This window comes from Eleutherodactylus coqui, chromosome 2 (genome assembly GCF_035609145.1).
Source record: "Eleutherodactylus coqui strain aEleCoq1 chromosome 2, aEleCoq1.hap1, whole genome shotgun sequence".
Taxonomy (NCBI): Eukaryota; Metazoa; Chordata; class Amphibia; order Anura; family Eleutherodactylidae; genus Eleutherodactylus; species Eleutherodactylus coqui.
In genome coordinates this window covers 293,847,101-293,861,902 of record NC_089838.1, presented here as the reverse complement: position 1 = coordinate 293,861,902, position 14,802 = coordinate 293,847,101, and the positions used below count along the sequence as shown (strand labels likewise).

At 46.9% G+C, this 14,802-nt stretch overlaps 1 protein-coding gene across 8 annotated transcripts in view; it reads right to left on the bottom strand.

Moving 5' to 3' along the window:
• Window positions 1–8,020: 8,020 nt before the first annotated feature.
• The window catches only part of WIZ (WIZ zinc finger), a 71,922-nt gene continuing 65,140 nt past the window's right edge, over window positions 8,021–14,802 (bottom strand). For all 8 annotated transcript variants that reach the window (XM_066593255.1, XM_066593260.1, XM_066593259.1 and 5 more), the window contains 2 exons: window positions 14,202–14,391; window positions 8,021–12,970 (listed from right to left, as the gene is read on the bottom strand). In XM_066593255.1, coding sequence (XP_066449352.1) covers window positions 12,811–12,970; window positions 14,202–14,391 — 350 coding nt within the window. In that variant the 3' untranslated portion in view covers window positions 8,021–12,810. The remainder of the gene's footprint in view (window positions 12,971–14,201; window positions 14,392–14,802) is intronic.

The window sequence follows — 14,802 nt, the reverse complement described above, 5'->3', positions numbered from 1 at the left end:
AGCCCATGAAACTTAAAGACGGTATTACACATGAAGAAATCAGAGTGCCCACACATGGCAGAGTTTCACCCCGCCCAGGACCTCGGCCTCTGCACACACCCTCAGCAATCGTGGGCATAAAGCGGACTCGGATGCTAGTTCAGGTGTGAACGTCTCATTAAATCAGTTACGGTTGCTTTCATCGCTCCAAAGACTGGATGAACTACAAGGAAGTTCCACAGGCCAAACCTGGCGCAGTTGCATTCCCTCCTCCCTGGACTTCGGCCTCTGCCCACATCCTCAGCAATCGTGGGCATAAAGCGGACTTGGGTGCTAGTACAGCTGTGAACGTCTCCTTAATTCAGTTATGCTTCTTTTGATTAGTCCAAACCAGTGTCTCAGATAACTGTGGTAACACGAGAGCAAATACATGTCGACCAACGCTGATCCCCATACCCCAAGCAGGAGGAGGAGGTGGCATAATAAGCCCGAGAAACCATGACTGAGGTAGGTCCCGCAATACTCTGTGTGGGAAGCACGGGAGCGGGCCCTGGGTCAGGCTTGGTCCCAGCCTCCACCTTGTGTGACCCAAGGTGCCGTGGGTTACATAGCTATGGGAAATCCATGTGTCCCCACACACTTCATTCTGTGTAGGTGTCAGATAGCAGAACACCGCAATTGGGGAAGCCTTCTGCGCCCTACCCAAGTCATTCAGTGTATTTGTGCCAGATAGCTAAAGCACCGCAATGGGAAGTCTTTGTGCACCCACAGTATAGGCAGACCCCTCCAACCTTTTAGTAGCAAGTGTATAGGCAGACCCCTAAAACATTTCTGTTGCAAGAGTATAGGCGAACCCCTCAAACATTGGTGTACCAAGAGTATAGGCGAACACCTGAAATAATTTGCCAAGAGTATAGGCGAAGGCAGGAAAAATTTGTTGGCTAAGAGTATAGGCGAGGGCCTGAAAAATTGCTGTACCAAGAGTACAAGTGTACCCCTTAAAAATTGCTTAGCCCCGAGTGCAGGTGAAAGCCATAAACATTTTTTAAGGATGCAGCTCGTTGCTTTATTTGTAACAGAGCCTGGAGGCAGCCCTCCGAAAACATTGGTTTTAACAGAGCCTTTTGGCCCGCTGAAAAATTGGCGGTTCAGCGTGATGACCTGCTGTTTTAGGAGGAGGAGTAAGTTCCGAAAGGGATAGACCAAGCTACTTCTCCCCTTTTTTGGAGTTAGAGAGAGGATGCATATTTCTCCTGTTGCAGCTAAAAGAATCATTAGGTTCTGTGGTTTTCCACCGGTGGAGAAGAGAAGTCTGGGGAAATCCAGCCTTTGTTCATCTGTATGAGTGTAAGCATGTCAGCGCTGGCAGTTGACAGGCGAGTACGCTTATCCGTGAGGATTCCCCCAGCTGCACTAAACACCCTCTCTGACAAGACACTAGCGGCAGGGCAGGCCAGCACCTCCAGGGCAAGTTCGTGCCACGTGTCCAACTTTGACACCCAATAGTTATATGGAGCGGAGGAATCATGAAGGATGGTGGTACGATCGGCTATGTACTCCCTCACCATCTTTTTACATTGCTCCCTCCGACTCAGCCTTGACTGGGGAGTGGAGACACAGTCTTGCTGGGGAGCCATAAAACTGGCAAAGGCCTTGGAGAATGTTCCCCTGCCTGCGCTGTACATGCTGCCTAATCCCCGCGCCTCCCCTGCTAGTTGGCCCTCGGAACTGCTTCTTCTGCCGCTAGCGCTGTCAGATGGGAAGTTTAGCATCACTTTTCCCACCAGGGCCCTGTGGTATTGCACCACTCTCGTACCCCTTTCCTCTTCGGGAATGAGAGTAAATAGGTTTTCCTTATACCGTGGGTCTAGAAGGGTGTACATCCAGTAATCTGTGTTGGCCAGAATGCATCTAACGCGAGGGTCATGGGAAAGGCAGGGAGATATAGTGTCCCTGCCGCCAGTACTTGTCCACGTGTCTGTGGTTAAGTGGACTTTCCCAATAACCCCGTTAGTGAGGGCACGGTTTATGTTGCGGGAGACGTCCTGGTGTAGGGCGGGGACGGCACACCTGGAAAAATAGTAGCGACTGGGGATCGAGTAATGCCGGACCGCCGCCATAATGTTTTTGAAAGCCTCCGTTTCCACGTGCCTGTACGGCATTATCTCCAGGCTGATTAATTTGGCAATGTGCACGTTTAAAGCTTGTGCATGCGGGTGGGTGGGGGCGGTTTTCCGCTTTCGCTCCAACGCTTGTGTTAGCGACAGCTGAATGCTGCGCTAAGAGACATTGCTGGATGGAGTGGAGGACTGTGGAGGTGAGGGTGTAGGCTGGGAGGCGCTCGTGCCTGCGTCCTGGGAGGGGGATTGGATCTGTGTGCCAGGTTGTGGCACAGGGGAAGAGGCAGTGGTGTGACTCAAAGGAGGTGAATGGCCTTTGTCCCACCTTGTGAGGTGCTTGGCCATAATATGCCTCCGCTTGCTGGTGGTGGTGGTGAGGCTGGTAGTGGTGGCTCCCCGGCTGATCTTGGTGCAGCACAGGTTGCACACCACTGTTCCTCAGTCGTCCGCGCTCTCACTAAAAAACATCCACACATTTGAACACCTAGCCCTTTGCACAGAGGCTTGCCGTGAGGGGGTGCTGTGGGCCTGCCTCTCTACCTAGCCACCCCACTGCTCTTCCAACCTGTCCTGCTGCTGCACTTGCCTTCCCCTCTGAAGCTTTGTCTTCAGTAGGCTTAGCAAGCCAGGTGGGGTCAGTCACGTAATTGTCCAACTGCTCTTCCTCCGAATCCTCTGTGCACTCCTCCCTCGGATTTGCTGCCCTTACTACTACCTCACTGACAGACAACTGTGTCTCATCATCCTCATCCACGAAAAGCTCTTGAGACAGTTGCCAGAAGTGCCCAACCTCATCACCCGGTCTCCGTTAACTTTCCAAATGTTGGGCATCGGTCACGACAAATTCCTCAGGTGAGAGAGGAACAGTTTTTTTCCCACTCAGGGCAGGGACCTGGGAACAGTACCTGGGAGTCTGCCTGCTCAGAATATGTCATTTTCATGGAGTGAGGAGGCTGGGAGGAAGGAGAAGCAGCCAGAGGATTCAGAGGTGCAGTCCCTAGGCTGGGAGTAGTGGACTGCGTAGAAGACTGGGGGTTCGACACATTGCTGGACTCGTTATCTGCAATCCACAACAGGACCTGCTCTGCTTGTAATAAAGGTCTACCACGCGGACCTGCAAATTGTGATATGAAGCTGGGGAGCCTAGAAACTTGCCACTCTCCTAATCCCCCAGCAGCTGGCTGTGATTCAGCCCGCCCAGGAACTTGGCCTGTGCCCACACCCGCACTTGGACGCTCGTGCCTGCGTCCTCGACCCTCACCCCTACTCCTCATCGTGGCGGATTAAGGATAGAGCAGGGCCCATATAAATTACCCCACTGTACAGCGCTGACAACTGTGGCTAATTCACCGCACACAGAGACTTGTAGATTACGGAGGCTCTACGCTGTGACTTGAAAAAATTAACCCTCTGTCTTGCGCTGATACCTAGGGGTAATTTACTGCTCACAGAGACTTGTAGATAAGAGAAGCTGTATGGAGTGGGAGAAGACTCTAAAGCCAGTGGATAGTACTGGTAACTGCGGCTATCTCAGCCCCTCCCCCGGAAAGAGTATTGTGAGACGCTCTGCGCAGTGGTCTAGGAAATATTAGAGTACTGTTTCGCGGTGAGACCGCTGTCTAATGCATTGCAGACTGAGAATTGTATAGCTGTAATGCTCTGCACAGGGCTAGATGCTTTAAAAAAAAAAAAAAAAGGGTGCACTACTACTCCCAGCAGCCACAACTATAATGCACACGGTGAGGAGTAGCCCTAAGAAGGGCCGTTGGGGTTCTTGTAGAGAGGATCCCGACTGTAACACTTTGCCTATCTCAGCAGTTCTTTCCCGAAACTCTGCGTAATGCACTGCAGACTGAGAATGGTATAGCTGTTATGCTCTGCACAGGCCTAGATGCTTTACAAAAATAAGGGTTCACTACTGCTCCCAGTCAGCCACAACTGTAATGCACACGGTGAGATGTAGCCCTAAGAAGGACCGTTGGGGTTCTTGTAGAGAGGATCCCGACTAACACTTTCCCTAGCCACTGCCAGCATGCATCTGAGGCGAGCTGCGAGCGGGACCAGTTTAAGTACTCAGCGGTCACCTGATAGGCCCAGCCACTCACTACTGTGGGGGAAGAGGGGGCTGGCATGTCACAGCAGGAAGTGGTAATGCCTTCCGAATGTTTATTGGCTAGAAAATGGCGCTAAACATACGGGGAAAGGAAATGAAATTGACTCGAGTACCGTGGGGTGTTTGTCTCGAGTAACGAGCATCTCGAGTACCCGAATACTCGAACGAGTAGCAAGCTCGGAAGAGCATGGTCGCTCATCTCTATTGACTACCTTCATCAGGCCACCTGCACATGGGTGGATGTGCATTGCAAAACCCGGAGCGGAATTCTGCAGTAAATCTAGCCCGTAGCATGCTATGAGAATGCATGATTTTCTGCCCATGACGGGAAATGGATTGCAATTTTCCGCTCGAGGGGGAGAAATTGCAGCATGCTGCGATTCTCCACGGGCTGCACACGGCCGGCTTCCATTAAAGTCAATGGAAGCCGTCCGTTCCGCAATCATTGCAAAATGGTCATGGGAGCTGCGTCATCGCCATAGCGGTGTCCTCTGCACTGTAAATGTGCGCCACCCGTCACATCTGCAGCAGAGGAGAAGATGGCAGAGAGGTAATCTGGGGTCACCAGCTGGGCACCGGGTTGAACTCCGCTGCAGGAATCCCTCCTGCGGGGTCCGACCCACCCGTGTGCAGGTGGCCTCAGCTATAGTCAACAGATGCCAACGTCATTAACATTTTTGCTACAGTCACTCAATTTTAACTTTAATTGTTTCACAGTCTTACAACAAAAACCAGCGGTTGCTGTGTGGAAATCACTGAGATCTTGAGGACTTCAGTTTTGTAACAAGTTCCATGGAAGCAGCTCTCGAAATACTTCCTGCAACTGTTTAAGATCTCTTCCACACGGGTGACCGCGATATCGCAGCTTTGTACATGCGTCAGTGATGCTTTTTCTTGTAAAAAAAAAAACCAAAACTGCTGCCTGCGATTTTATCACGAGAAAGTGAATAGGTCTTTCTAATACGGAAATCGCAAGTTTGTGCGATGCGATAAACAAAGAGGCTCCATAGGGAAACATGGTCTACAAAACATCGCAGATCACGGCGGTATAGAGCATGCAGCAATTTTTTTTTCTAGCAACATCGTATCAGACAAAACATCGCTCATGTTAAGAAACCCATGGGAAAGCATGGGCTTCACATACATGCATTCTATAGCCTCCTTCACACGGGCGACACCATCACCATGAGAAAATCGCAGTGATATTGCATTGGTGGTCCGTGCGATATCGCTACGTTTTCTCACGGCAATACTGCAATTTTGTTGCGCTACAAAGTCGTGTGGGGGGGGGGGGGGGGGGCTTGAAATATAAGCCCTATTTGGAAAATGAGCCCTAGCTGCAGTAGGACAACAAAAGAAATTATACATCACTTAAGGAGCGCTGTCATCTCTGGCACGGGCCTCATCTTGACCTCAACCAATCATTGTCACCGATGGATGAAGCAATCGCAGCCACTCATTCATTGGCTGTGATTGGCTGAGCCACGAAGCACGTCAACCAATCAGCCAGCCCTTCCTGGAGGCGGGGATTTTGATACTCTAATCCAGGAAGGATTGGCAGAAGACTTTAAGCAGGTGTCGGGGAGCTTCAGGGAAGACCTGCGCCAGCGAGGACAGCGCCTCTTAGGTGATGTAATATTTCTTTATTTTCCCTGCAGCCAGCGCTTAGTTTAGGCCTTTGACAGTAGGATTTCCTAGTGTCACAGTTGCATCGCATGACAATTGCATTTTCGTCTGATGCAACAGAGGTGGCTCCTTAGGGAAACATGGGCTACAAAACATCACAGGTCGCGTGCATATCGCAAAACCTGTGAGGTTTTTGACTTGCAATGTCACATACTACAAAATGTCACAAATGTGAAGGAACCCATAGGAAAGCATGGGCTTTACATACATGTGATTTGTAGCATCACGAGAAAATCGTGCGACTGTCGCCTTTGTTATGGAGGCCTAAATAGATTTTAAAAAATAAATAGGGTGGGGGAGGGATACTTCTTACAAACTTTTTTAGTGGTTTGTTACAATCAGACTTCTTGCTGATGGCTTCAGGGTATTTTTAACAATGAAACCAAGTGCAAAATTGAGTGACTGGTATTAAAAACACTAAAAAGATGTCAGATGTCCCATTTGCTGGCAATATGGCCACTTTCAGACAACTGTATAGTTTCACCCAGTGGTCTTTCTTGGCCCTAGAGTCACAGAGGCACATAAAACACATTTTGTGTACCCACTTTGTTGGCCTAATAGAAAATTGACCATTTTTATATCAACACATAAATCCCATTAATGTTCATGATAGTGCATCTTCTAAGGCCAAAGTTATGGTTTTGTATTCTTTCATTTTGGTGGTGTGGGCAATTGGTATTGACACATATATGTTTCGCTGGTTCAAAAGAACACATTTCAAACTGCACTTTGAACGGTCAATAAATAGCCGCCAATCGTCAGGAACACATTTGAGGGTGTATCATGTTTATCATGGGTCTTAATATCTTTACAAAATACTAGATTGTTTTCTTTGCAGAGAAATGGTAGCAAATCTTTTCCCCTCATACGGTAGAATGTTATTTTTGTTCCTCGTTCAAGTACATTCTTGTCGTTCAATTGAGAAGCAAGTAATTCAGCAGCTTCTTTTGAAAGGCTAAGGTCTCTGATTAAGTCACTCAACTCACTTTAAGTTAAAATGTTGGGGACATGCCGAAAGTTCGACACGGTCACTGCCATGTTCTGTATCGTAATGGACATCTGAAGTAGTCAGTTCATCCTCTGAAAGATCTGGTAACTCATAAAAAGTAGGAATTGGTACGTCATCTGAGTGTGGGAGAGGGCATCTTGCAGAGGGTAAATCAGGATATGTCCACTTGCTACGATTCCTTCCGATTCAGTCCAGTAATACTCACTTTAGAAAAATAAGTCATCAATGTGGTTTGCTTGTTCCCTCCACACCATCGGCACACTGAATTTTAAGCTTCTTCTTTTCCCATTACTCCACTGACTGGAGGAAGCCAGGCATACCGCTAGGTGAAGCAGGGGTCACGATTCCTACCCAGCCCTTGCGGTCAGGGGGCCCAGCAGCCCCCGCAATATAGAGATTGCAGGCTGAGTGCTTGACGGGTTGGTCACCAGCAGTGTGTAGCTGTTGCGGGAGAGGATGAAGGGATGCTGGGAGATCTCCCCAGTCGTCCTGGAGAGGGGAGAGGAGAGACGCTTCTATCACTCACCTCACAGCCCTCTCGCACAGAACCCCACTGGCAGAGACGACAGCAGCTTCCAGGACCTGTGATGTCATCACCAGTGCGGGAGGAGTCAGCGATCACATAGTACCCTAGTCTGAGTGTGTGTGGCCTAAGGAGCTACAAACAAATTTTCATGTAGTGCAGGAAATGCGTCATATTTGGAAAGAAAGATTACACCAAGGGGCTAGATCATGTATGGAAATTTGTTTTGCAGCTGTATGCAGCACGATATAGGAAGAGGGGACCCAAGCTGAACTTTTGCACCCGGGCCCCTGAGCCTTTGAGTACGCCCCTGTACACAACAATTGTATAGCTACCCCACCTCAGGCGACAAATGTACACAACTGTTCCTCACTACCGGTCGGGACACACTAAATGTACGAATAAGATTGGTGATGTGACGTGGGGCGGCTGGCCATGTGCCAAAACTATAGCCGATGGAGAGAAACGGTTTCCATATTTGTGAATAATAGGCCAAATATACACTAAATCAGTTGTAACATTCCCAGCACCAAAACATTTTTTCAATTTTGTTGGCCAGTGTAATCAATAAAATAACCAGACAGCCCATGGAGGGTAAAAACTGAATGCTTTACTTGAAATTCTACACATTAACATAGTAAATCAACGTGAACTGAATCTGGAAATTAAACAGGTTACCATAGGAAGAATGTCATACAGTATAGTATGGGAGACGATTAATGGCTTCACATCATAGTCTTCAGCTCAAAAGGGGGAAGAAAAAAAAACAAAAACATAAAAATGTATGAAATGACCCATTTCATGGGGTGAAAAAAAGGAGAGCAAATCCTAAAATTTGGAGTCCTATATTTAGTAACTACACAAGTTGGGCACATTCTGCACCCCGCTATAAGACAATATACACAATGGCGGTCAATAGGACGTCCCTCCAAGAGTCACGTTTCGTAACAGCTTCCAGTGATAACTTAAGAAAGGTGGAAGACATGGACTGAGGAGCTAAACATGTAGAAGGCTAGTGAGGCCAGGGGGTAACTAGTCCAACCAGAAGAATGTCATTGTGATAAAGCCCCAATAAATAAGAGCCCTCCACAGTCAAGAAGGGGAGAATTATAACACTCACACCCCAACTACATATTAGGGTATGTAAAAGAAAATAAAACCCCCAAAAACTTATAGATTTGTGAGTTGTGAATACATTCAGGTGGGGATTTAGATTTGTCCTCTGGTATATAAAAAAATTAAACGGATTTCGGATGTAGATCCTGTAAAACAACAGGAACTAAAAATCAGATGTGGTGCCCTAAATAAGGGGGAGGGTAGTGACAAGATATACAACCACAATATTACAACGTATATATTATATACATATAGGCTCCTTGCCCCGCAACACTGCAACTGCCCCCATATTCTATAGGACACCTTTCCCAACGGTTGAATGAAGACAAGTAACAGACACTGCAGTCCTCTCCCTCCAGCCTCACCGGCTGGCCGTGGACGCCACCTATCCTCCGGGCTTTTACCGCACGACGACTCACATTTCACAGCATTGCATTCTGTCCCATGAAATACGTCTTCTAAAAGGACAGCACCGCCTTATAACCAGGTCAAGTCTGTTCACTGAAATATACCATATTTTATGTTAAATTAATGTCACAAATTGTATGTTTTGGGCCCACAATGCGATTTTTCAGCACATATTTCCAGTAAGAGGTAGCCGCTACAGACTACTAAACACTATAGTCTGATCCTACGCTTGTGCATCGCTGAAAAATGAAGCCAGGGACACAGACACCACCTAACTAGGTCGTGGAGTTGGAAGAAAACACTGGCTCCAAATTAAAATGATTAATCCGGATATTAATTTCCTAATTGTTACTGTTATTTCATAGGAGTATTTTCACATGTAATGGAAAAATGGTGCGGCTTTTGCAAGTTTTGGTGCAGATTTTAATGCGGTTTTTGATGTGGATCCAAGAAGATTTAACCTCTTAATCAGGGGTATTAAACTCCTTTTCACCGAGGGCCACATTAGCATTATTGTTGCCTTCAAAAGGACCATTTGTAACTGTAAGACTGTATTTTAAAGGATATAGCAAATAGGATGGGGAGGGGAGAAGAAACTGACGAGACCAAGGTTCTAGTGCAAGAAAATTGGAGCACAAGTCACCCAACAGGGACACTTGTATCTAAACTAAAAAGGAGAATTATGTGAGTTAGCAGAACCTGCTGAAGGGCTACAAAATAAGTCCTCACTCACAGCAGTAGAACACGATGTCCTCTCTGATCCGTGTAGCAGGCTCTGAGGATATAGACAGGAAGGCTGAAGCAAACGACCACCGGGGATGTATAAGCCGCTTCACAGTCTGATTTTCCGGCACGCAGTCCTGTACTGCAGGTTAGGCTCAGCGGGATAAGCAGACAGGGGAAGCACACTGCCACAGTAACAGCTACAACACTTAGTCTACATGCGCCTAACATAGGACCAAGATGGCAGCCAAGATCCGGTAACACTATGGCTGACCACAAATGAGTCCACAGTGCGCCAGAGGGTCTTCCTGGCAAGCTAAAGACTCTCCAATCTAGAAAAGGCTCTTCTGTGCTCGGACTTCACAGGAGGATTTGGCCCTTTGGCCTTGAGTTGGACACATGTGACTTAAAAACAAAAGGGTGAAAACTGCTGTGGATCCATACCAAAAACCACGCCAATGGTGTGGATCGTCCGCTGAGGAAAAACTGCACTATTTTCCACTACGGGTGAAGCCAGATAGCTCTGGCGGTGACTTCTCTCTCAAAGAACCAATGGAGCGCGTGTTGAAATTCAAAAGTTCCTAATCCTCCCCCCCAATGGCATTTGTCAGGAGAAAGTGGAGCTTCCCCCATACCCATCAGAGTCATCTGGCCTTGCCGTTATCGTCACGGTCAGACAACTAAAGTCTAATGTGTATGGGGAGCCCAAAATATTACTTCTTAGCAGACAACTACAAAACTAATCCAATCATGATGCACTATTGTATGCAACCCCATATTTTATGAACATTTTTGCAATGTGATTGCTACACATTTGGCCGACACTCAGCTTTCAGATAAGGGTAGCCATACTGATAAGAGGTAAGGCAGAGCGTCACTTAGCAGGGTGTGATTGCTCTGCAAGGTACTGCAATCCCAAAAGAGAAAGGGATGGGGCTGTGATCAATGTAACATATGGACGATATGTGGGGTCACTTAAGCATGGTTTTAAATTGCCAATACTAATTAAGACATTTTAGGATTGTGTATTCAGCTCCTACTCAGACATGTGTTTCCATGGTTACAGTGCAACTTGTGCTTAGGTCCTGCACTCAGGTTTGTAGGTCATGTAGAGTGCAGTCAGGACCAGACTACACCATATTACACCCCTTCACCCCCCAGCAGTTTTTGTTTTCACCTTTCTTGTCCCCACCATCCATGTCGGTTTTCTGGCTATATCAATGAAGTCTAGAGGCTTGTTCTTTTGCAGAACAAGTTGTATTTTGTCATGGTACTATTTAATGTACCAAAACACTTAAAAATTGTAAAGTGGTATAAAGTAGAAAAAAATGCGATTGACAGTTCAGTTTTTACAGTAAAAGGGACTTTATTCTGCGTGCCAGTAGGATTAGGGCGGTACTAAATATGAATTGTATCTAGCTTTATTATTTATTATTGCTGCTGCCATATTCTGAGAGCCAGAACCTTTTTTTTTTTTTGCAGAGCAAGCTGCAGTTTATATAGTTACTATTTATTGGGTACATCCAACTTTTTGAGCACTTTTTAAAATTCTTTTTCAAGAGGCACAGTAGCCGAAAAAAACCCAAAACATGCAAACCTGACTTTTTTTTTTTAACACCGTATTCAAAGTTACTAAACCCAAATTGAGGGGTTTTTTTTGTTTCACTAGGGGATTTGAACATGCAATCGTTTTGATTGCTTGTACAACATACTGCAATACTTCCATATTGTATTTTGACATAAGCCTATTAAGCCATGCCTTTTGCAGGGCTTAACAGTAGATTTAGCAACCTTCACTAGGCCCCACGCAGCCATGACAACCCATGATTGCTTTGCAGGCAGTCCCCCCTAACTACTTTGAGTCTGTGGTCAGGATTGCAACTAAACAGATACAATCAGACCTATCGCAAATCATGGCCGTTGTGTGCATCTATCAGCTGGGAATGAAGAGGGCTCGCTCCCAAGCCTGCTGCATGCTCACCCTAGTAGCCGAGCGCATACATTTAAACCCCCTTCTCCCCTGTTGTGTGTGTGGGCATTAGACTAGAATTGATCACCCACCTGACACCTATTAGATGAACCTCAGATAAACGCACTCATTTCGGTGGACTATGTATTGAGCATGGGAGCCTCCTGACAGCAAATGTTGGTGTAAAAGGAGGCTAAGGCATGTTTGATTCCAACATGCCCGATACATTGTTTTAAAGGGAAATAACCCGAGGTGTGTAGCGGTATATCTGCTCGTTTGGCCGGCAGCCTATAAAGTTTACGGCCAACTTAACCATGAAGACACATAGGACTGCATAGAAGTTGTATACACAAAACGGTAAGGGTTTTTTTTTTTCTTTTAATCAAAACTGCTTACACAGCAAAACGGTTGCAAAAGTGTCAGTCTGTACAACTGCATGACCAGGAGTGCGAGCCAGAATTTCTTTGAATAATCCAGGCTCTGTCCTTTCCCTTATAGTTATGCAATAGAGCAAGGCCAGGGGGCAAATCCCTTACTGCAGTCAGCCCTCCAATTACGTCACAATCATACCATATTAGAAGAACCCACATTACTGCAAAGCCCTATTCCAGTCTGGTCTCCATTCCGCTACTTGTCAGGGAACGCAATCTTCATGACCTTATGGCCACCAAAGTTGACAACTGCCCCAAAAACGGAAGGGGGCGATGCGTCATTGAGCCTCTATTTGCGATACGGTAAGGAGCTTTCCAAGGGACAGTGAAACACCCACCTCTCACCAGACCACAGTTTTATTCTTCTGCCATGTAATGAATACATAACATACTTCATTGCTGGGAGGCCACATAGTTGCAATTTCATGACTTGCCAGCACTTTGGGTCCCTACCATCCAACCAAACCTACCTCAGCATCCCCTGCTGACAGAGACCTATAACCATGGTCCCTTCCCCAGCCCTTTCCCTTTACATATTGCTATGTCAGCTTCTGTAACTTCAAAAAGGTGCTTTTAACTCTTTACACAAAGCCCATATAACCATTCGCCTCCATTTAACCATCTTCTAAAAGTTCATTGGGTCCTAAGATATACATCAGTCACCATCCAGAGTCCTGTTACAAATAGCGGACACAATCTGTTCATCTGGTCTATGCAACGTTGAGGCTTGATGTTACTGAGCTTTGGCAGGCTCAGGCTGCTGTTCCTCTGATGAAAGAGCGTGTGGTGGGCTGGAGGCTTTAGAGAAGTTCATTTCCAGTATGTGATGTTGGAGGTGACGGACCCACTGCTCCTGGATGGAAAGTGGACCGTGGAACTGGATATCACAAAACCTGGTAGGATGGAGGCGGGAGAAAAAAAAAAAGTTAGTATTTAATCACGGGGAAAGGGGGGAGCTTTTCCATGACTCCATAAGTGCAAGGCAAAGGCTACCTTTAACCCTAGTAAATGGTTGATGACCTATCCGCAGATCATTAAAGGGGTTCTGTTAGGAAAAAAAAATAAAAATCATACCTCACCTGTGGCCTTAAGGGGCCGGTCACCAGGAACCTGCTGGTCTTCTCTTCTCTCCTCCAGCAGCCGTCTGATCGCAGAGCAGAAGCTGGTAAAGTGCCCGCTTCCACCCCTGCTGGACAGCAAGTTCTGTCGCCCGGGTCAGTGGTCAACGTGTCAAAAGTGACACGTTGCCCACAGATTGGCCTTGCCGCGTCTAGCCTCTGATGTCCTTGGACGCCGACTCTGGGTGGACGGCAGAGGTTAGACGCGGCCAGGTCGGCGGAAGCGTGAGTGCGTGCATGAGCCGACACCTCACGCGCCAGGTAAACAAGGGAGGGAAGAAGTACAATGGGATTAGGCGAGTTGGCTTTTTTTTTTTTAGGATTTCTCTTTTCACAGGTTAGACTATAAAGGGATGCAGGCGAGTGTAATTTTGCTGACAGACCAGAGGGGTGCATCACAGGAGCCCCTGCAGAGGAGCCGTTTGCCAGGATGCTGCCCTTGTAAACGGAGGCGATTTCTGCAAGAAGTGGAGAGATCTGTTCCCGTTACAACGGTCGGACTTGTTACAAAGACGGTTTGTTACAAAGTTCCTATGTTGCACTGACATTGTTGCAGGTCCTATTTACAGCCACAAAGCTGTAGCTACAGCTTCTCATCTGCGTTGCACTGAAACATTGTGAGAAGAGAACAGGCGGAGGAGCAGGAACACATCCCAATGGCTCAGATTACATAACACAGCTCTGACATACCAGGATGATGGCGCCATCGCAGCGGGCATGGAAAGAGAATATGTACATTTACAGAAAACAGGAGAAATACAGAAATCACACATTTTTGTCTGCACTACGTCTGAGGCCAGGCTCACACCAGCTTATTCCGGCAGTTTATATGGCAGATTGGTACAGCATATCACAAATGCGCAGAATACGCTGTAGCAATACGTTCTTGTGAGCCCAGCCTGACACACATGTGCCTATATCTCATCACGTTCCTAAATCTCATCTAACCATGATAAATAGCAGGCGGTCGAACGTCTCCCATCCATAAACTATTCAGATTCCTCACCTGCATTTTAATGTGTAAATATTTCCCACAAACTTGACCAAGGAAGTCTGTGGAGGCCTCGGCACCAACGAGGGGACAGGACGAGCTCTTACAGGTGGTCGTGGCTCCTCAGCTTTGGAAGTGTGGTCGGGAACCGTCTCCTCCCGTGCAGGTGGAAGCTCAGTAGGCTTAGGCTGACGGGGCTCTGTTTCTGTTGGGAGTGGAGATGCACACATTAGACTTTACTTTAGTCCTCCACCTAATTCACCACTTTCTTTAGAGGAAATCTGTCACCATCTTTTTTGCGGCCCTCTCTAAGGTCAGCATAACAAAGACGGTCAGTAATATGTCTGTATGCATCTGTGCAGTAGTTTGTGAGAAACTTGCATTTTAACAATTGCACATACATAGAGGCCTACAGGAAGTAGTCCTCCATATTCATGACAGAGGACATGTAGGAATCCAGAGACAGTTGAATTTTCTTTGCTTTATTTTCGTCTTAAGCTTGCATAGTCAGGTACATGGTACAACAAGAACGCGTTTTGGCGTAATGCCTTGTTCACCTCAATGTATGTTACATGGTTTACTGATTTATAGGTTAAAAACAATTACTACTGATTCA